Here is a 22,692-nt window from a genome sequence, read left to right as displayed (position 1 = left end):
GCTGGAACCACAGGCATGAACCACCATGCCTGGCTAATTTTTGTATTTTTGGTAGAGACGGGGTTCCACCATGTTGCCCAGGCTGATCTCGAACTCCTGAGCTCAAGCAATCTGCCCATCTCGGTCTCCCAAAGTGCTGGGATTACAGGCTTCAGCCCGACCGCTCGCTGTGTTTTCTGTGTTGAGTCCTGTGGAGTCTGGCTGTCAACTCCCATGGGTCAGTGGCCTCCACCTGCCCCATCCCTTCTAGGTAACGAGGATCCCAAAGATCTGGGGGCCATGGTCTTTCCTGCCCCAGGCCCTGCGGGTTCCCAGCTCCCCTCTGACAATGCTGATGCTGATGCAGGAAGTCCTGGTCCAGAGCCTGGTGGCCAAGGGCTGTTGCCTGGCAACTGCCTCCGAGAGACAAGTTCAAGGTAAAGCCTCTGGTCTGAGCAACTTCAATGGCTGGAGGAGGAGGAGAGGAGTGGGCAAGGTGCGTTATCATCACTCCTCCCTCCGTGCTCCTGCTCACAACTGCAGAGCCTCCCCTCACCCTACAGCCCCAATGGCTCCCCTAACCCACAGATTCTAGCCCCAACCCCATACAAGCTCCTTCAGTACCCCCGCCCCTTATCACTCATGTATTCAGAGGCACCATGTTGTAGCTTCACAGGAGGTTAGAGGCACAGCGTGTACAGTCCCCCCTGGAGTTGTGACATGCAGTGGCCCCCTTTGTTCATTCATTCCAGATACTCCTAAGAAAGGCCGCGGCAGCACTGCCAGGCCCTGGGAACACAAGGCTGTCAGACACACGTGTGTAGGGGACAAGCACACGTACACGCAGGCTGCACGTGAGCATGCACAGGAGGGGACACCCAGTGTGGTGGGGAAGTGAGGGCTGCCAGGGCCAGACGAGGGACCCTGCCCAGGCAGCCACTCCCACCCAACGCTGGGGCCCCAGCAGTTCCTCTGCTCCCACCACTTGCACACCAGCCGCATGTCACACCTCAGTGCACATTCACTCACAGACGCAGCTAAGATGTCCCAACCACCTACTATGCACCCTGCACTGGGCTCACACAAACCTGTACACACAATATCACACCCAGCAAAGGCAGCCACACACAGCAAACCCCACACACGCCCAGACCCACATGTTGTTGGTTGTTGGTGCCTGGCCCACCTCCCCTAGGCATTAGTAGGCTGTCCCTGACCCACCCCTGCCCCACAGGCCAGGCCAGAGTGTCCATCACAGTGCCCTACCTTCTCTCTGGCTGGAAATGCAGGCACATGACCTGCACCTGGCCAACCATGGCACCCTATCACCGCGTCTTTGGTGACTGGCCCAAGGGACCAGCATGTGACCTAGTTGGAGCCAATCCACTTTCTTCCCTGAAATCTGCTATTTAGATAATAGGGAGAAAGGACATCTACTGCTTTTGGATCAAGATCTATAAGGATGTGGGCTCAGCCCCATCAAGGGTATCTTCCATGTTCTCTGAAGGACCTGGACTCTGGGAGGTCACACCCAAAGAGGCCAGGGTGCACGGAGCCCACACGTCTGCACATTCACACCCATCTGGACACAGTGTCTGGCGGAGAAATTGGCCCAGGCCACAGCTGTTATCAGGTATCACCGTCTTTATTGACAAGAGCTAGAGAAAGAAGCAGCAAAGGGTTTCTTAACTGGCCTCCCAGGGACCCTTCTAGGACATTACTCTCCTGTCCTAGGCAGCAAGAAAGCAGAATCAGCCAGAGAAGGCCAGAAGGCCAGGGCGTCCCTCCTCCCTTGGACCCTCAGATCTTCCTCAAGAAACCCCAGACCAAGTCCCTGGGCCTCCAGCCTCCGTCTCCACCCAAAATGTGGTTTTGCAAACTTCCTTCTCCTCTGACGGTCCCACACTCTCCCCAAGCCCTGCCTCCCTGACCCTTGGCCGCTGACCCCCCAGCTGCCCATTTCTCATGGCCTACAGTGTCCTCACCCCAAAAGACAGACACAGAGAGGCCACTTGATGAAGGAGAGGGGGGTATAGGCCAAGCCTGAGGGTGAGGAGGGCACCCCCACTTTATAATCTGATACACCCCACCCTACCCATTGCAGTGAGCCTGGAAGTTACCTCATATGACTCATTTTCTCATTAGATTCCAGGAGGCAGCCAAGCTGGGATTCACCTCCATTTGTTGATGGGGAAATTGAGGCCCAGAAGGCCAACGCCAGCCCAGGACCCTGAGGTGTGCTGAAGATCCAAGTCTCCAAAAGTCTGGTTCCTGTGCTTTCCCTGAGGACCCCTGCCCTCTGCAGGGGGTGGGGAAGCGGAGGGATTTCACTGGGGGTCTCACCCTACCAGGGCCAGCCTCACCACAGCTCTGAGGGACTATCTCTGGGAGGGAGTCTAGGCCCAGCCTTGGGTGGTGGCTGCTCCCCAAGGTCCCCCTTGATAGTCCCACTTCAGCCTCTTCTTGTCTTCCCTGGGCCTCCCGACCTGTAGTCTCCAGGATGATAGGGCATGGGGAGGCCTGCTTCCCACCCACCAGGAACTCCCCAGTCCTCCCAATATCCCTGGTAGCCAGCTCCACCCTAGGGCTTTATTGAGGCCTGAGCCCTTCTTGGCAGCACTCTTAGGCCCCTCAGGGACACAGGCCCTGTGCCTGTCTGTACTCTGTGCATTTGCCATTGCACCCTGGCTGTTCCACCCTGATCGTGTCCTTCCCTCAGTACTGGTTGGGTGGGGCTGTTGTCGGCAACTCAGGTTCACAGATGCTACCACTGAGCTCAGCCCAGGGGGGCCAAAGACAGCTCCAAGAAACAGATCTGTGCTTCTCCTTCCCCCTCCTCATCCTCCCCTTTCCCCCTTGTCTTCCTCTTCCTTCTTCTTCCTCTTCCTCTTCTCCCTTCCTCTTCCTCTTCTCCCTTCCTCTTCCTTCTCCTCACAGTGCTCTTCAGACACTCTGCCTTTCCGTGCCAGTCCTCATGGGCTGGGTCCCTGCCTCGGTCTCCAGGAAGGGAGAATATGGGTCACAAGGAGAGGAACAGGGATGGCCCCTCCTGCAAGGAGGTGCCTGGAAGCCCTCAAAAGACCTGGGAACCCCCAGGAGCCCCTACTCCAGCCATAAGACCCAACGTGAGCTTCCTTGGGGATTGGGTGGCTGACCTCAGCAGGGGCAGAGCCAGGCTTTGGGTGGCCTAAGCTTATGCAGTTTGAGGTCCTTCTTTAAGAAAACGAATACCAAATGACAAGTACAAAAGTAGATGCAGGGCCTTGCAAGAGCCCAGGCAGTGAGAGACCCTGAAGCTGGACTTCACTCGCTTCCTAGGAAATTCACCTGCTCTTCCCATCCAGGAGCACAGGACCTCCAGCACTGACCACCTGGGCCAAAAGGGCGTGGAGGTTGTTGGGTTTTCCCCGGGTAAAGCCTGAGGCCTCGAGAGGAGCAGAGCTGGTCCAAGACCTCACAGTCGAGGGGAGGCAGCTGATGTGGGGCCTGATCATTTCTGCCTCACTCCTCCCACCAGGTTAGGCTTTCTTCTGTTTAGGTTTCCAGCCCAGCCCCCAGCAGCTCCTGTGTCCCTGACTCTGAGCCCAAGAAATCCTGGCCTTGGTTTATCCCTCTGAGGGCCAAGATTCTGGTTGATGCCCCAAGACACTCCATCCCTGGGGGGAGGCCAGTCTGCACCCACCTTTTGCCCGCTCAGCCAGGTCAGCCCAGCAACAGTGCCCTCCAAACCTCTCATCTGCCATAGCTCATCCAGGCTGATGACTCCTATCCCTGAGTCACAGAGGAGAAAACAAGGCCCAGAGAGTGGAAGCAACCTACCCACGGTCACACAGCAAGTCCTGGCAGCAATAGCATCAAAGCCCAGGCCCCTCAACATCCCATCATGGGCCTGTGGCACCTTGGGAAGTAGGCCCTAGGCACACCCACGGCTTCTGCCTCTTCCTCGGGCCACCCTGGCTTTCCCCAGGCCCCTACAGGTAGCTGATGCGCATCGTGCTGGACTTCTCCCCAGTGGAGGCCTCTTGAGGTAGGAGCTGCTGCTCCTTGCTGGCCACTCTGCTGGGCGGCCGCTCCTGCCCGCTGGGGCCGGGCTGCGTGATCTGGCTGACCCGGCCGTTCATCTCCTTCCCCTTGCCCCCCTCCCTGCTCTCCTCCCCATCCTCCTCCTCCTCATCCTCCTCCTCAGTCTTCTCCGGGGGCCCCGCAGTGGGCTCCTGGCTGCGCACGCGGCGGGAGGGCCGCAGCAGGACCCTGCGGAAGCCCTGCTTGAAGCGGTAGGAGAGGAAGCCATAAAGGATGGGGTTGGCACAGCTGTTGGCATAGGGCAGCGCCACCACCAGGAAGTAGAGCCCGAAGAAGGCAGGCTCCTCGGGCAGTGGGCACACCACGTTGACGATGTTGAGCACGTAGAAAGGCATCCAGCAGAGCACGAAGAGCGCCACCACGGCCACCACCATGCGCGTGACCCTGCGTTCGGAGTGCCGCCGCCGCTGGCACGAGGGCGCCCACACCCGGCGCCCGGCTGAGCGCACCTTCACCACGATGAGCAGGTAGCAGAGGCAGATGACCAGCAGCGGCCCGAAGAAGCCCAGTGCGGCTGTGTAGATGATGAAGCCGGCTCTCCAGGCCGCCGCCGGCTCGGGCCACTGCATGTGGCAGGTGCTCATGCCGCGGGGCACTCCCGAGAAGACCACCACGGGCAGCACCACCACGGCTGAGGCCACCCACACGGCCGCGCTGACCATGCGGGCCACCGGAGCTGTGCGCCAGCGGGCCGAGCGGGTGGGATGTACCACGGCCAGGTAGCGGTCCACGCTCATGACGGTCAGGCAGAAGATGCTGGTGAACTGGTTGATGCCATCCACCGCCATGACCAGGCGGCACATGAGGGAGCCAAAGGGCCAGTAGGACAGGGCGTTCTGGGCGGCCAGGAAGGGCAGCCCCAGCATGAAGAGCTCGTCGGCCAGTGCCAGGTTGAGGATGTAGACGTTGGTGACCGAAGGGCTGGCCGTGTGCCGCAGGACCACATAGATGACCAGCGAGTTACCCAGCAGGCCCACCACGCACACCACCAGGTAGACCAGGGGGATCAGAATGCCACTGACGGCCAGCCCTGTGGGGTTTGGGCCCGCCGACACGTTGCCCAGGGTGGCATCTGGGGGCCAGGCCGAGGAGGCATTCTCAGGTTCTGAGGTCGTGAATACCGATGACGGATGAAGCATGTCCATGGCTGAGGGGAGGGTGGTCAGCAGTCAGCTATTTGCCTGGGGGAAGGAAAAACAGCTGGGTTACAGCAGAGAATGGCTTTCTCTGTGCTGCCCCTCCCATCATGCTGAACCTGGGGACCTGCTGCACGCCCATCCTCCCATTGTCTGAGAGGTTTCAGAAGATGGGAGGTGCTTAGCACGCACCATCTCATTCACCCTGCACAGCCCCGCAAGGCTGAGTCGTGTTATCCCCTTTTCTCAGATGAGGAAACTGAGGCTCAGGGAGGTGAGGGGATCATTCTCCATCATGGAGTGAGGGTGTGGTGTGTGGCATGAAGTCATACTGTTCCACCAACCAATACCTGCCCTTCCTTTCTACATGTGAGGCCCCAGCTGGCAGGGCCCTGTGAAGTGGGTTGCATTGCCACCAACAGGTCTCACCCTCACATCTGAAAAACACTGCTTCGTATCACAGGACCTTCACCTGGAAACCCGCTCCCTAGATGAACTTCAGAGGATCCATGAACACCCTAAACTCCAGGTGAAGGTTAATGTCAGATCTGTTATCAGATTCTTCACGTTCCAAATGGAGTTAAGAACCACAGGCTCGGGATATCCCCTCCCCTGGGAGTCAGAGTCCTTAGGTGCCCCCTCAGCCTGGGCCATCCCACTGTGCCCCTCTCAAAGGCCCTGCCCAGGAAGGTTGGCTGTGAACCTGGGGGGCAAGTGGCTGAGGCCCCTTCTCCCCAGAAGCCGGCTGGGGTTGGAGAACTTTACAATTCACTTAGATGCTATCCAAGAGTAGCCCCTCCCCCTGGCTGGAGGGGCCAGCTGCCCGGAGAAGGGGACATTTTCAGAAGGGATTTGCAGCACAAGCAAGAGCCCCCCCGCCGCCCCACTCCACGTGCTTTCTTAGTGCCTTTCTCATCCCATGCCTGCTCGGAAGAAGCTGGGGCTCCTCTGGGCTCCCCTGCGAGCCTCTGATCCCCTCCTGTGTGGAGTCTCCAGCCAGCTTTGGACCCTCCCCACTGCCTTCTGCCCCATCACTTTCGCACAGGCACCAGCTCTGCCTCAGTGTCAGGCATCGAATGAACCAGAGAAGCCTGCAGCGGACTGAGTCCAATGCCAAGGGGGAATGTCAGGCCCCATTGCAGAAAGCCACGCTCAGGAGGAGGCCCAGGCAGAGCCAGGCTGGAAGCAGGAGCCCCCTCTGGGGCCTGGACCACCCACTGCACCCCCTCTTCCTAATGATCCCCCAATCCCCTGGCTCCTGGCTGTCCTCGGATTCTCCCTGCAGGAAACCCTGAAGGGAGGAGAAATCTCTCAGAGGAGAAGCCCTTCTTCTAATATCCCCGACATGGGCCTGCACTTCCTCCCTCCAAAGAGCTGTGGTCTGCACTGCCCTATATGGATGTGACTGTTGATGTGCAAAGCTCCTAGGAAGGGAAGGCACCCCAAATCCAAAGAAACGCCTCTGAGCATGCCTGGCTACCCCTGCCCCAAGGACCTGGAGCTGCAGTGGGCTCAGAGTGCCAGGCTGGGTGAAGCCAAGGGTAGCAAGGAACCCCTAGGCCGTGGCTTCTCCAAAAGCATCCCAAGCTGGCTGGGCTCAGAGCATCTCCTCCCTGTTCCTGGGGCTGGGAAAAGAGAAGAATTCTGAGCCTGGGTCATCCCCCAACCTGTCCTCAACCCATCCTTCTCCCCAACCCCTCATCAGGTCTCCTGAGCCTGGGACAGCAGCACTAAGGGAGGGGCACCTGGACAGTGGGCTAGAGGATACTAACAGTGCTGCCAGCTGCTCATCACTGAGCCCTGACTGTGCCAGGTGCCAGGCTAAGCTGGTGAACTGCAGTATCCTATGATGTCCTATGAGGGAGGCACTACTGTCATCCCCACTGCACAGATGGGGAGCAAACGTGAGGTCACATGTTCTGATCACAGCTAGGAAGGGGCAAATCTGGAAAGATCTGTAGTGACCACCTCTACGCCCGTTCCACAGGCTGGCAAACTGAAGCCAGGCCTGGGAAGGCACCCACCTGAGTGCCCAGCTGGCATCCCTCTTTCCCAGTTGCCCCCAGGGCTTTGAGCTATGAGGATCATGGACTCAAAGCCTAATGGACCCTCAGAGATCTAAAAATAGAATTTTGAATTCTTAGAACAGTCAGCTAATCTTACAGCCATAAGATTTTAGACTCAGTATCCTTGAATCAGAGAACGTGAGAATTTCAGAATGCTAGAATGAGTCCTTCTCAGACCTGGAATTGTGGAACCTGGAACCTTAGAGTCCTGCCTCCTTGGTAGGGGACCCGCGTCACCATCCACCTTGCCGCCCTGTGCTGTGCGCAGATCCTCTTTATAGCATCCCTGCTGGTCAGCCAATCACAAGCCAGGGCTAGATGAGGGAGGGGAGCACCAGGCTCCCGAGAGAAGCAAGGAGCTGGGTAGACCTAATTTCCAGCCTTCAGGGACAGATGCCCCTGGGGTAGCCCGCTGGGGGTAAGCTCTGAGGTTGCCCCACCCCCACGCCTGCCCAGCACACGTCTGTGCACCCACAAGCGCATGCGCTGACACACACATGGTCCTGGCAGGAACACAGCGTGCCTAGCCAGACCCTCCTTTGTACCAGGGCATGCAGTATCCCCTCCCAGAACCCCTGGACCCCTCCTGGAAAACTCTGTCTCCACCCTTCTCTTGGCTGGTCTTCCCTGTCAAAGTTTGAGGGGCCCAGGGGGCAGAAGCAGAGAAATTACAGCTTTCCACGCACGTAAGCCAGACCTGCAATTGAGGTGCCGTCTTTTCTTTAAAGAGCTGGAATCCTGTGCATGATCTAGTTCATCCTTGAGAAGGAGGGACTTTTCCTTCCTGTCTGGTTTATCTTTGGCACAAGCTTGCCTGAAAGCTGGGGGCGGACTCCTTGGAGGACTGTTCAGGAGACAGCACAGAGAGGGTGAGTGGCTGTCACGAGCCCCACAGCCCTAATAGTTCAGGGAGGCCAGGCACCCCAATCCGTTTGCCCATCTCCCACCCGCTAGAACACTGGCTCTTGAATGCAGGGGCCCTGAATGATTTATTACTTAGCTCCAGAACCTAGGACATCACCCAGAACAGCTGTAAATGTGAACAGCCAAGCAGTTCAGCAAGGAGAGCTCCAAGGTGGGACATTGTCCCCGGAGGGAAGCCTCAGACTCACATCACGAGATCCTCGAGAAGCCCAAGAAGGAGAGTTTTTAGAGAGGAAGAAGTTGAGGCTCAGAGAGGTTAAGTAAGCTTCACAGGGTCACCCAGCTGGAGAGTGAGAAGCCAGAATTCGAACCCAGTTCTATCTGCTTCTAAACCATCAGTACCTCCTGGCCACACTGGCTCCTCTGAAGGCCTCAGGCTGAGAAGAATCAAAGGCCGTGACAGTCCTGAATAGTGCAGGGCGATGGCCCCTGGCTCTCTGCTTGTCCTCTACATGCTTAGGCCTTCCCCCCAAAGACACCTGGCTTATGCTTGCCAGTGCCGACTGACTCACTGGCACCCCAGGCCTGGGGCCTGATCCCAGGAGCACACCCCACAGGCCCAGCACTGGGGACTTGGGCTCTGCTGCACAGCGATGATGCCAAATTGCTGTGTGACCTCGGGCAAGTCACTTCTCCGCCCTGCACCTCAGTTTCGTCATATGGAAGACAAGCGGACCCACCTCCCAGGGTTGTTTGCAAAGATTAAACAGAGGCGTGCCAAGCACAGTGCCGGCTATGGAGGGGGAGCTCAGGAGAGCTGCCACGTGAGCTGGGGAAACCAACGACATGATGCATCTGGCTCCCTCCAGCCCTAACAGCCTGCGATTCTATGATTCCGAGATCCTAGAATCGTGGCACGAGATTCTGAGACTAATGCCCCTGCCCCTGCAGCCCACCAGGAGGTCACAGGAAGGCCTCCCTCCTGCCTCCCTGGGACTCCCCACCCTCTGCCTCCCCAGCCCCAGCCTCCCAAGTTCATCCTGGGCAGAGCATGGGCTACCGGGACCCCACCCTTCGGGACATCATCCGGGCCCCAGCCTCCTTACCTGCCCATAGGGTGAGGGCTTCCCTCCTTGCCGCCAGGCTGGTTATCATTCTGCTGTCCCCTCTCCCTGCCCAGTCCCCAGGTGCCCCCAGGGCACTCCTAACTGGGGTCCCCACACGGCACCCACTTCTAGACTGCTTGTGGGCTCAGGTCCCCTCCCAGGCCCTCGGCCACAGCTGTCCACAGAGCCTCTCCCATCTGGTCTCCGGCCCTGACTTCCCAACCAGCGCCTGGTACGTCACCCCCCATCTCCAGGACACATCCTGCGGGGGGGGGGCAGGGGCAAGGATTTGGGGGAGAAGCTTCCCAGGGTGAAGAAGAGAAGAGGGGAGCAAGGGACACAGAAGCCAATAGAAATAGAGGGGAAAGGGGGTCGGGAGGAGGTGGAGAAAGAGAGAGAGAGAGAAAAAGGGAGGGGGAGAGAGAGAGAGAGAGAGGGAGAGGAGACCGTGAGTAGGAGGAAAGGCAGAATGAGGGGGAGTGATGAGAGATGCGTGACAGGGAGAAGACGAGGAGGAAAGAGAGGAGAGGAGACACGGGTGAGAGGGAGAGATGCAGAGAGAGGCAGGAGGGAGGAAGGAGAACGAGGGGGTGGCAGGGAGAGTGACAGAGAGGGACTGTGCCACAGATGGTGACATGGAGCCCGTGGAAGGAGCAAGCAGGGAGGGGCTGAGGGACAGAGAGCAGGTGTGGGGGGTGGGGGGCGGGGTGCAGGTTAAGGGAGGAGGCCCGGAGAGCGAGCAGGAGAGGGGCAGACCCTGTTACCGGGGAGATTTCAGCCACCCACGCCCGCTGGCCTTGGCTCCCGCAGGGAGTTGGAGAAAAGAATGTGCTCAGTGCTCAGGGGAGCTGAGGCTGCCAGCCAGTAGCCAGAGCAGCTCTGGAGGCCACTGCGGCACAGGTCCCCCGGGGCAACAGCTGTGTCCCAAGGCAAGGCTGGGTGTGGGGCTGGCCAGCCCGGGAGTCCACAGTCCAGCCCTGCAGTCGGGCACACCAGCCACAGCACGGGCCACCGGGGAGGCTGGGTGGGGGTCATTAGTCCTGGGATTGGTTAAACCTGGAGAGCCCCAGGCAGGGTGAGGAGTGGAAGGACAGAATAGAGAACCAACATTTTAGGCTTTGAGGGCAAAATCATTGTGCAGTGAGAAAACAGATTTTCACTATTTTGTAACTGACAAAACTCAAAATAGAATAATAATAATTGAGGCCAGTGTTTTGTAATGCAGGTCCACTAATGAGAAGAATAGAGTTCTTTTTAGAGGCATCACATTTTGCTTAATTGGAGTTAGAGTTAGTGTTTCATCAAACCGATTGCAAATGGTCATCCGTAAAAACCATTCTCAGCTCGTAGGCTGTACAAAAAGCAGGCAGTGGGTGGGATTTGCCCCGTGGGCCATATTTACTGATCTTTGCTCTGAGAGACTCTGGCCTATGGTCCCGAGCACAGGCCTAGCTGTCTTGGGATGCCGTGTCCCTGCCTGTGCTGATTCCTGCCTCAGCACAGGAGAGATAAGGAAAGGAACAGTCAGAGACGGAAGGGAAAAGGACACGCGTCTTGGCTGAGCACCTACTATGTGTCAGGCTGTACCTAGGCTGCTTTCCAAACTGGGCCATTCCCTGGGACCAGGGCTGGACCTCCTTTGTCACTAGGTACCTGGGGCTGCAGAGAACTGGAAGTTGAATTCGTCCAGAGGTGCCACCGTGCGTGAGGCAGCACACAGTAGGACACACCCGCTTCCACCCGGAGCCAGCCTGGTCTCTTCACGCTGCCCCTCCATTTGTCGTGTGCCCGGGGCAAGGCTCCAGGTCTCAGCCTCCCATTGTCCTTGTCCGTACAAGTTCATGAGGTGTGGGTGGGCTCCTAGGAGCGTGTCCTCAGGGTCAAGGGTGGGTTTTCCATGGCACTGACCACCCTCCCCTACCCACGGCTTCTCACTGCCCTCAGAATAAAGCTCTCCCGCTGCAGCTCACCTGTCACTGCACCCTTGAGTCCTGCCACCTGCGCGGGCCTCCTCCTCTGCTGATTTCCCTCGCCCCTCTGTGCCCTGGGTGCACCCAGCCTTATGTATTCGTTCACTTATTCCTGCAGGTTGGGGTACAGGGGCTGAAGACTGGACAGGGGAGTTTGAGCCCCAGCTCTACCCCTGCCGTGCACTGAACTTGAACTTCGGTTTTCTCCTTCAGTAGATTGTACACACCTGACTGCCTGGCCCGGGGGTTCTTGCAAAGGTTAAAGGAGTGAATGCTCATCAGTGTGCCCCCCGCCACACACCTCCCCAGCACCGAGCCTTACTGCTCTCCATCCACAGGCTCCCTTCTGAGCCAGGCCACTGAAGGGGTTCAGGACACGCCACCCCAGAATACACCACTCTGGCATATTGATTTCTTTGCACTAAAGGCACTTCAGAAACAGCAGGTGCAGAAAGGGGGCTCTGACCTCCCCTTTTCTTCCTGAAAGCAGGAGCTAAAATGCCCTGTGAAAGACGCCTTCCCTATGCCAGGAGGAGGAAAGACATTACCAGATAAGGGGAGTCAAGGCCAAAAGAGATCTGTACAAACAGCTCTTTTATTCCTTATCTTCCTAGTTACACAATTGCCATTCTTTGTTCAACCTGGTACGAAAGCCTTTATGCCTAGTCACTGCTTTGGGTCTTGGTCATCTGGGCGGGGGGTGGGAGGGCTCCCTTGTACATGTAAATGAAATCTGCATGTTTCTCTCCTGCTGATCTGCCTTATGTCAGCTTAATTCTTCAGCCCAGCCAGAGACCCTAAGACAGTAAAGAAGGGTTTTTCCTCCTCCATCCCATCATCACCTTGCACCTGCTTCCACCCTCGCCCCCTACTCAGCAGAGAGAGTGAGTCCATTATAAACATAAGTCATCCCAGCTGCCTCCTTGAGACCCTCCTATGGCCACCTGTTCCTTGTCAAATAAAATCCGCAGTCTCGACCGCGGCCTAGGGACCCCACGTAACAAGCCTCAGCCTGCGCTCCCGCCACTCGGCGCTCTTCTTGTTCTAAAGCACCAGGGCCTCCATCTGAACCTCACCAGTGCCGCAAGTCCCTAGCAGGCCACTCCGGGTCCCCCTCTTCACCTTCAGCCCAGTTAGGCATCTGCTGCTCTGGCAGCCTTCTCCGGAGCCCTCCCCTTCTCCAACACTCCCTCCTTCAGGATTCCTTATCTGTAATGCAATGATGTTTTAATTTGCTTTTATTTTATCAAAGTACTGTTTGCAAGTAAATTTAGAAACTAGTAGAATAGTGCCCCCTTTATGCCCCTTATGCCTCAGGGAATACATCCCAATACCCCGAGTGGATGCCTGAAACCGTGGATTGTAGAGAACCTGTATATATATGCTATTATTTTTTCCTGTATGATGTTTTACATACCTATGGTAATTTTTTTTAATAGAAACAGGGTCTCCCTATGTTGGCCAAGCTAGCCTCAAACTCCAGGCCTCAAGCGATCCTCCCACCTCAGCTTCTCAAAGTACTGAGATTATAGGCATGAGCCACCTCGCCCAGCCTGACAATCTTTTTCTTTTTTTTGAGATGGAAACTTGCACTGTCGCCCAGGCTGGAATGCAGTGGCGCGATCTTGGCTCACTGCAACCTCCACCTCCCGGGTTCAAGTGATTCTCCTGCCTCAGCCTCCTGAGTAGCTGGGATTATGGGCTGATAGTTTTTTTTTAAATAAAAGGTCTCACCTATGTATTACTGAACCCAGCCTACTAGCACAGGGCATATAAACAAAGAGAAAAAGTACCTTCCCAATCAAACATGTCCAGCTGTCCAGATAGTGGTGACATTTTCAGCTTGCTATGGTAATATGATCACAACCTTGATACAACATAAATATGTGTAGCATCTCATGCTCAATTCCTTATAGACCCAGCTTGGTTCTTTCCAATATCTCCTTTTGGAGCTGTACCTGATGTTATTATCAGTTTTCGTACAAATCCACTGGGGAATGGGACTGTTTTGCTTTTGTTTCTTGTGCAGGAATCACTTGATCCTGAAAGTCTTGTGAGAAGCTGTGGCGAGAAACGGAGTCAACCACACACCACGATGGTGGAGAAAGATAATGTTTAATTTATAAATTAGGCACAGTTAAGAGACGAACAGCAACAATTAATAATACAATATACAATAGAACAATTATAACAATAGACTGTAACAGAAGTTATGTGATGGTGATCTCTCTGTCTCTGTCTTTTTCTTTCAAAATCTATTAATATTTTTGGACTGTGGTTGACCACAGGTAACTGAAACTGTGCTAAGTGGACTTCTGTAGTGCTGAAAAGGTTTATAACAGCAAAAAACAGCAGTCCTCCCGCATCCCTCCCGCCCCTCCCGTCCCACAGGTAATCCCACCCACTCAGCAATTGCTCCCTCAGTTAAACTCTTTCTCGCTAAATATCATATTGATTTTTTATGTCTTAATCCCTTGATTTTACCCATTATCTACTGACTCCTCTTATAGTAGAGGAGAAGTTTACATTTCCTACACACTCACCCCTTCTCCTCATCTTCTCAGTATGAGTTTCTGTTAAATGCTTATCCAGTGTTCCCATGATTAATGCAATGTAAATATTATTTCCTGCCCGGCCAGGAGTTCATCATTGCTTCGTTTTTTTCACTTGCTTTGTTTTTTGGTTTTTAAAAATATCTTCGATTTCTTGGACTAAGCATTTCCACACGTTCCTACAGCTTCGTAAAAACCACACAGCGGAATTTCCAGAGTCCAGCCTCAGGGACGATTTCATTGTGGAGACTGCCAAGCTCATCTTATCTGGGCCAGCTGCCCCTTGGGCCTGTGCGCAGCTGACATCCCGAGATTCTCTCTCCATTGTTGTTTGGGGATTCCCTTCAGCTTTTTCCTGTATGAATCCAGTTTCTTAGATTCCATGTCTTCCTTTTTGATGTTTTACTCTCTCATTTTGTGGGGGACCTGGGGTTTTGTTTGTTTTGTTTTGTTTTTGAGACAGGGTCTTGCTCTGTCACCCAAGCTGGAGTGCAGTGGTGCAGTCTCGGCTCACTGCCACCCCTGCCTCCCAGGCCCAAGCGATCTTCTCACCTCAGCCTCCTGAGTAGCTGGGACTACAGGTGCATGCCACCACACCCAGATAGTTTTTGTATTTTCAGTAGAGATGGGGTTTTGCCATGTTGCCAAGGCTGGTCTTGAACTCCTGGGCTCAAGTGATCCACCTGCCTCGGCCTCCCAAAGTGCTGGGATTACAGGCATGAGCCACCACGTCTGGCCTCCTCTCTCATTTTGATGGAGCGTAGCTCCCAGTAACTTTCGGAGAAAGTGTGCATGTTTCAAAATAGTGAATACCCCTCTCACACTCATTGATAGGTAGGCTAGGTATAGAATTTGAGATTGAGAATGACTCTGACTCAGCTGATGGAAGGCATCTGTCGGTGTCTCTAGGTTCCAGCACAATTCTTAATCCCAATCCACTGTGTAACTTAAGCTAATTTTTTTTTTTATTATTCTGGAATCTTCTAGGATCTTTGCTTTATCCTTAAATTTCTGAAAATTTTATAACAAGATTTGATTCTTTTTTCATTTGTCATCTGGGGCACCAAGTAGCCTTTTAATCTGAAGATTTGTGTTCTTCAGTTCTGAGACACATTTTTCTATTATTTCCTTCTGTAACTCCTATTATTTGAATATTGGGTCTCCTGGATGAAATCTTTATTTTTCTTGTTGCTCATCTTTATAATTTTGTTCTACTTCCTGGGAGGTTTAAAAAATCTGTTTTTATCTTCCAGTCCCTCTTTTTTTAAATCAACATATTTTTCATTTCCAAGAGCTCTCTCCTGTCTTTTATTTTATTTTTGTTTGTTTGTTTGTGTTTTTTGAGACAGAGTCTCACTCTCTCACTCTGTCCCAGGCTGGAGTGCAGTGGCACAATCTCAGCTCATTGCAACCTCCGCCTCCTGGGTTCAAGTGATTCTCCTGCCTCAGCCTCCTGAGTAGCTGGGATTACAGGCACATGCCACCACACCCAGCTAATTTTTGTAATTTTAGTAAAGACAGGGTTTCACCATGTTGGTCAGGCTAGTCTCGAACTCCTGGCCTCAAGCAATCCATCCACCTTGGCCTACCAAAATGCTGGGATTACAGGAATGAGCCACCGTGCCTGGCCTCCTCTCTCCTGATTTCTGCCTGCTCCTTTGCTGTGGCCTTCTATACTTATTTGTGGATATACGTTTCCTTATCTCTTCAAAGATGGCAATGATGGTTTTGTCAAAGTTTTCTTCTGCTCACTGCATCATCTTTATTGTTTTCTGATATTCCTTTTCTTCCACTTTTTGATTGGGTCTCTTTCATTTATCATTTGGGGCAGTGCTATCATTAGAGCCTTCTTCAACCAGTCATCCTGTATTAGCCACTTCTGTTTCAGAATGAGGCATTAAGCCTGGGCACGGTGGCTCATGCCTGTAATCCCAGCACTTTGGGAGGCTAAGGCAGGCAGATCACCTGAGGTCGGGAGTTCGAGACCAGCCTGACCAACATGGAGAAACCCTGTCTCTACGAAAAATACAAAATAAGCCTGGCATGGTGGCACATGCCTGTAATCCCAGCTACTCAGGAGGCTGAGGCAGGAGAATCGGTTGAACCCGGGAGGTGGAGGTTGCGGTGAGCTGAGATTGTGCCATTGCACTCCAGTCTGGGCAACAAGAGCAAAACTCTGTCTCAAAAAAAATAAGAAGAAGAAGAATGAGGCATTAAAATCTGATCAGAGCTCAAGAGAAGTAGTCGTACAATGGTGGGCATCACTGTGGGGCAGCTGGATCTTTTGTCAAGGACACCCTGAAGTCAGCATCTGTAAGGCTTTTCTCTGGGGTGACCAGATCCTCCAATTTCTTTCCTGGGGTGAGTGTATGGGTGCTGGCACCCCTGAAATGGGCCAGGGAAGGGGGCTGGGGTCACCACGTTCAGTATTCAGACTTTCACTTAATCTCCTTGTATCAGTCAGATAGTGCTGCGTAACAAACAACCACAAAAATCTCTACGGCACACAACAATAAGTATTTCTTCTCTTCACACATGTTCAGGTCAGCTGGGATGAGTTGATCTAGACTGGGCTTGACTGGGCAGATCTGCGTGAAGTTGCAGGTCTGTAGGTCAAGCAGACAGCTCTATTCTGTGTTTCTCCTTTACTCTGGGAACCAGCAGGCTCGTCCAAGGCATGTTAAGTTTTTTGGCTGCACAAGAGAGCATGTCCAAGGGGACAAGCCCATGAAGTCTCTCCTGATGCAGGAGTTGTCATCCCAGTAGCCACAGCAAGTCACATGGCCAAGCCCAGCATCAGGGGAGAGGGGAAACACGCCCCTCCCATGGAGGGTGTGTCAGTATCTCTCTGGAGCGTGGTAGGAATGATGGGTAGGGAGGGTAGGAGTGGACGAGTGATTATTTGCAAGGCATCATTGAATTGACAGCATCTCCAAAAGCAGTCTGGTGCCTCACCCCCACTCTGCCCTGTAGCGAATGTCTCTGGGTCCAGAGAACTCTGGCTGAATTCTCCCTGCTGGGGTTAGGGAGGGGTGGGTGCCTGACCACATAATGGAAAAAAGAAGATCTGGGGTGGTGCTGGGGGATCTCACTCCTCCTAAGCAGACTTCCACACAACCCCATTTTCAGCCTCCTGCCTCACCATCCATGATGTCTGGGTTCCCTAATTCTGAGCCTCCCCAGGGTTCTGCAAGACCAGGTGATTTGCATCTTTGCCGTCTCCAAAGCCCCTACTCTGCCCCACCATGTAGCAGCAGGCACTTAGGTTTGCCTTCCTCAGCTCTGTTCAATCATTTACCACTCTCCATCTGCTCTCGCTGCTCATACATTGTGGTTTGGGGTTACAGGTGTCTCCTGGCTTCTTTTAAGGTGGGAGTTTGTGTTTCTGTTTCTTGTTCTCCTTCTTGTCGTGGCTGCTCTTCAGCGAGGAGGCGGGGGTGGAAACATCTCTACCCTAGCTCCTTGAGACCAGAGTCTCTTCCTTTCTGCATTGAATATATTTCTGTGATCTGTGGATCAAGCCACATGGTGGATGTCTGTTTACACATCTGTCTCTCCCACTGGCTTCTGAGCCGCTGGTGAGCAAGCGGCTGTGCCTCACCCCTCTCTGCACCTCCAGCTCCTGCCACAGCTTGGTGTGAAGCACATAGTTAGTAGGTGGGAACTGAATTGATTGAATTTTGGATTCTGCGAAAAACTGCTCATTTTACCTTCATTGAGCTCCTCTCCAGAAGCCTTCTAGGGACATCCTGGATCTGCCTCTCCCTCTCCGGGACCTGTCCTGCTCTGCCTCCCATATTGTGTGAGAGCTGGATGGAGTCAGATGTCCCCAAATGTCAACATCTCTCTGGAGCGTGGTAGGAATGGTGGGTAGGGAGGAGAGGTCAGAGATCAGAGGAGCAGATAATGAAGAGTCTAGACTCCAAAAAGTCAAGGTTTCAGTATCAGTGCCTGTGTCACAAACCACCCCAAAATGTAGTGGCTTACAATAGCCATGTCATTATCCCTCATGATTCTGTGGGTTGGCTGGGCTTATTCCAGCCATTCTTTGATGGTGGCTGGCCGCGAGTCACCTGGAGACTCAGCTAGGCCGGCACATCCAGGTCATCTCTTGTACATGGCTGGCACCTGGCTGGGTCGTCAGAGGCTGGGCTCAGCTGGGACACTGGCGTGGTTCGGTCTCTCCATTTTCGTTAAAGTCCATTCTTTCACCCACTTACTCATTTGTACAAATAACATTCATTCTGCATGGATTAGGTGGGCAGGACTCACTAGGGCCTTAGTGTAAAACAAAACACACAGGTCCTTGTGTGTGTTTGAGCTTACAATCTAGAAGGGAAGCACTTTTTGAATAAATAGACCTATTTAATAAACAATTATAAACAGTGATGAAGATTGTTCTTCAACAGAGGCACCAAGAGAGAAGCAGGAGGAAGAGGTGATTGAGACTGAGTGTGGGGTGATTGTGGAGGAAGCTCTGGGAAAGTAGGTGCTATGTGTGGAAGGAGCGGCTTAAGCAAGGGTCCCAAGGTAGAAGGGGCCTGGCACACAGTGAAAATCCTGGGAGCAGCCTGCATTAGTCTGTTCTCACACTGCTAATAAAGACAGACCCCCAGCCTGACCAACATGACAAAACCCCATCTCTACTAAAAATACGAAAACTACCTGGGTGTGGTGGCACATGCCTGTAGTCCCAGCTACTCAGGAGGTTGAGGCCAGAGAATTGCTTGAATCTGGGAGGTGGAGGTTGCAGTGAGCTGAGATCATGCCACTACATTCCAGCCTGGGCAACAGAGCAAGACTCTATCTCAAAAAACAAAACAAAATAAAAAATAAAAGTAAAGACATACCCGAGACTGGGTAATTTATAAAGGAAAGAGGTTTAATTGCCTCACAGTTTAACATGGCTGGGGAATCCTCAGGAAACTTACAATTATGGCAGAAGGGGAAGCAAACACATCCTTCACATGATGGCAGGAAGGAGAAGTGCCAAGCAAAAGGGGAAAACCCTTATAAAACCTTCAGATCTTGTGAGAACTCACTTACTATCACGAGAACAGCATGGAGGTAATCGTCCCCCTCCCCCATTATTCAATTACCTCCCACTGGGTTCCTCCCACCTGGATTATGGGATTCAATTACCTCCCACTGGGTTCCTCCCACCTGGATTATGGGATTCAATTACCTCCCACTGGGTTCCTCCCTTGGGATTATGGGAACTACAATTCAAGATGAGATTTGTGTTGGGACACAGCCAAACCAGAACACAGCCCTTGTGGCTGGAGCTTTGCAAGGAAAGGGAAGATGGTGCCAAGTGAGATCTGGAGGTAGAAACTGACAACATCCTATAGGCCTTGTAGGTAAGGGAGGAGGTTGCGTGCCAAATGTCCAGAGATGCCACCGGAGGGTGTTATACAAGGGAGTGGTCTGATCTGATTGGTAGTTTAACGCAATCACTCTGGCCGCTCCGTGGAGATAAACCATGGCCAAGGGCAAGAGTGAAAACAAGAAGGCCAGTCAGGAGGTGTGAGCATTAGGATTGGTGCTCAGCAAATATTTCCTTTCCTCCAAGTCTGGGAAGAGTTCCTGTCCCTGCCCCATTGGTGGTGTTCGGCTCAGCCACGTGAAGCATGAGCAGAGGCCTTAAACACTGCATGGTTTGGCCTGGCTTCTCATGCTCCTGTGATCCACCATGAGAAGGACATGCCCCAGGGAATGCGGGCCTAAGGAGGATGAGAGACAGGTGGAGCCGACCCACACGCACCCACAGCCAGGACCAAGACCACCCATCCCCAGCCTGAAGCCAAGTCACCAGCCAAACCCTCCTAAGTCAGCAGACCCACTGTCCACCTACAACTAGTGAGTGTGAGAATACAGGCCTGCTGCTTCTTGCCTCTGGATCTCAAGGTGGTTTGGTTTGTTACACAGCATTATTGTGCCAATCGCTGACTATGACAGGAGGCTACCACAGGGAGGATACAGTGCTGGCTTGGACCTTAGAAATCATGAAAATGCAGAGAAGGGGGCGCCGAGGAGATTGTCGGTGATGGGTTGGAAGTGGAAGGTGAGGCAGAAGGTGTCAAGGAGGACTCCCAGGTTTTTGATTTGAGAGCCTGGATGCATTTACTGAGTGATGAAGGCTGGGCGGGGCGTGTGAGTTTAAAATGCTCAGGAGACATCTAAGCAGAAGGGCCATTTCCTGGGGCTCTCTGCTGGCTGGACAGCCTCCCCACTGGCCTGTGAGCTCCTGAGAGCGGGCTCATGCTTGACCCACCCCCAAGCCTTGGGCTTGACACACGGTCTCAATAACTATTTGCTGAAGCATTCAATGACTGAATAAGTCCGTGGTTCTATCGGCATTTTTGACGGCACAGTTGTTTGTAAATGAGGAAAATCCCCAGGCCACCTGGTGGAAAATGGAGTATAGGCAGAGAGAGGGAAGACAGGAGGCCAGTGAAGAGGCTGTGGCTACTGTCCAGGGCAGACATGGCAGGGGTTAGGTTAGGGAGCAGCCGTGGGGACGAGGGGTAGATTTAATAGATAGAGGCTGAATTGTCCAGGCTTGGTGGCCAGTGAATGCCAGAGTGAAAGGATCGGAGGAGTCTGGGGGACCCCAGGCCTCTGCTTTGAAGAAGGGACAAGGAACAGCCAGTCTCTAGAATAGAGAGCACCAGATGAAGTGGCCTTGTCTGGCAGGCACTGTCCTCAACCACCAGGCCATGATTTCATTGCAAGAAGGGGCCAAGTGAGGCATGGAACCTGCTGCCAGCCCAGGCCTGGCACTAGGTGGGCACTTGGGAGGGGTTGTTGTCACATGAAAGAGCAAACCATGGTGTCAGCTCCTGCCCACAACCGGCAGGTCTTCCTGTTTCAAAACAGGTTCTCACTGACTTCCCATAAGCTTTCTCTTTCCTATATGAGGGGCCTCCGTCCTCAGCCAATTAGCAGAGCAGAAACAAGTGGCTCACCCCATGTGGAGTGGCTGCTGGGAACCATTACACAGTGGGAAGACCACTGCGCTAGGAGTCCTACCACCTCAGTGACAAATGCTGTCAGCTTACAGCAACAAAAGGCATGACCAATGGTGACATAAACAATTAGGTGGTTTCATTTTCTTTAGTTCCCATAACAAGGCAGCTGTTAGCACTGGCTCAGCTGCCCACTGCTGCTGCCAGGAACCCACGCTCTTTTTATCTTTCTGCTCATCCACTCTCAGCATGGGGCCTTGTATCTTCATGTTTGTGGCTTCGAGCTCACAAGACGGCTGCTGCAACTCCAGACATCCCATCAGTATTCAGGCCAGAGGAAGGGACAGGACAAGGGGCAGTGTCAGCTGGGCCTGCTTTTTTTTTTTTTTTTTTTTTGAGTCGCTTTGTTGCCCATGCTGGAGTGCAGCAGTGCAATCTCGGCTCACTGCAAGCTCTGCCTCCCGGGTTCACGCCATTCTCCTGACTCAGCCTCCCAAGTAGCTGGGACTACAGGCGCCCGCCACCACGCCCGGCTAATTTTTTGTATTTTTTAGTAGAGACGGGGTTTCACCGTGTTAGCCAGGATGGTCTCGATCTCCTGACCTTGTGATCCGCCCGCCTTGGCCTCCCAAAGTGCTGGGATTACAGGCATGAGCCACCGCGCCCGGCCTGGGCCTGTCATTTTTTTAAGGAAGAAAACAACTTTCACAGAAGCCATCTCTCCAGCTGACTTTCATATACGGCTTCTCGGCCAGAACTATGTGGTCTGAAAACCCCAGCGACAAAACCAGCTGGAAAAACAAGTATTTTGTCGGTGTTAGGTACGTTGCTGCTGTGCACAAAACTAGGATTCTGTTAGCAAGGAGGATGGGAACAGAGGTAGAGGGTGGGAAAGTACAGCATCTGCCTTGTCAATTTGAGCCAAACTGCCCTCCCGCATCCTCATCTCCTCTTCTGCGAACTGTGGCTATGAGTACCTAACTTGGAAGGCTATTAGAACATTAAATGAGATAATATGTGCATGGGAGCCAAGACAATGAGTAAAGGAAGTTATTTACTGACATTATTATCGTATAGAAGCAAAGATTGTCTCTCCTGGGGTCAACCTAACAGGCTGAACACACATGGAAGGAGATCCGGGCCCACCTTTGGCCTGCAGGGAAGTTCCAGGAGCAGAGGAAAGGGTTCAAGGAAAGGGGACCAGTATGTTCAAAGGCCTGGAATGAAAGAAGCATGAATGTGGGGTGGAAGAAATGACAGTCCAGTCTGATGGTAGAGGCGTGAGTGCAATAAGAGCGGGAGGCAGAGGATGGCCAGGCCTTCAGGGCCATGGTTTGTTGTAGAGGCTCTGGAGTTTATCCCAAGGCTCTGTGAAGAGGAGGGAGCAGAAAGAGGCTCCCTCAGACTCTGGCCAACCTCAGTGGGTGCCTCAAGGATCTTAGACATCGAACATACTAGGGAGTGGGGTCCTAGCCGCCTGCATCTGTATTGTGCCATGGATGGGTGGGGTTTAGTATTTCTGTTTCAGAAGAGAAGTAACTTTGAAAACAGCATGACTTTGTCTGAGCTGAAACTAAGAAAAGCAAAGGGGTTTCCCCTCTGCAGCTAATCCCTTTTAAGGGGGGCTCCCAGGAGATGAGTGAGCTGGAGGGGGTCCTGCCTCAGAACATGGGGACCTATGGGGACAGTGGGGGTGGCTGGGAGCTCTGGGAAAGCACAGTGTGGAAACTCAAGCATTTCATGGGCTGGAAATTGGGGTTTTCTGGGTTGTCAGGGGCAGCCTCTTAGATCTCTTAGCCTCTCTAGAGTGTCAGCCTCCTGAGGGCAGGGACTTCTGGGCACTGCTGGATCCCTGGCACCTAGAACAGTGCCAGGCACAGAAGAGGTGCTCTTCAAATGTGTGCTTGATGAATGAGAAGTTGAGATAGAAGAGAGTAATTGTCCGCAGGAGAGGAGGTCTGGCACCTC

General features: G+C 53.5%; 1 protein-coding gene across 13 annotated transcripts; it reads right to left on the bottom strand.

Annotated features, from left to right (window-relative positions):
* Positions 1-1,605: 1,605 nt before the first annotated feature.
* SSTR3 (somatostatin receptor 3) lies at positions 1,606-19,501 on the bottom strand. Of its 13 annotated transcripts, none has more exons than XM_055252408.2 (5): positions 18,422-19,501; positions 12,281-12,413; positions 7,962-8,108; positions 7,442-7,553; positions 1,606-5,243 (listed from the first exon to the last, which is right to left on the bottom strand). In XM_055252408.2, exon 5 carries the CDS (start codon positions 5,205-5,207, stop codon positions 3,951-3,953), a length of 1,257 nt encoding a protein of 418 aa, XP_055108383.2. In that variant the 5' UTR covers positions 5,208-5,243; positions 7,442-7,553; positions 7,962-8,108; positions 12,281-12,413; positions 18,422-19,501; the 3' UTR covers positions 1,606-3,950. The 13 variants fall into 13 exon arrangements, with proteins under 13 accessions (XP_055108383.2, XP_063479154.1, XP_063479150.1 ...); XM_063623084.1 differs by lacking the exon at positions 7,442-7,553 and having other exon boundaries at positions 18,422-18,557; positions 18,688-18,724; XM_063623080.1 differs by lacking the exon at positions 7,442-7,553 and having other exon boundaries at positions 12,327-12,413.
* Positions 19,502-22,692: the final 3,191 nt, after the last annotated feature.

The sequence above is a fragment of the Symphalangus syndactylus genome, chromosome 18 (genome assembly GCF_028878055.3).
Source record: "Symphalangus syndactylus isolate Jambi chromosome 18, NHGRI_mSymSyn1-v2.1_pri, whole genome shotgun sequence".
Lineage (NCBI taxonomy): Eukaryota > Metazoa > Chordata > Mammalia > Primates > Hylobatidae > Symphalangus > Symphalangus syndactylus.
Note: the sequence above shows the minus strand (reverse complement) of the source record. Positions and strands in the feature narration are given on the sequence as shown.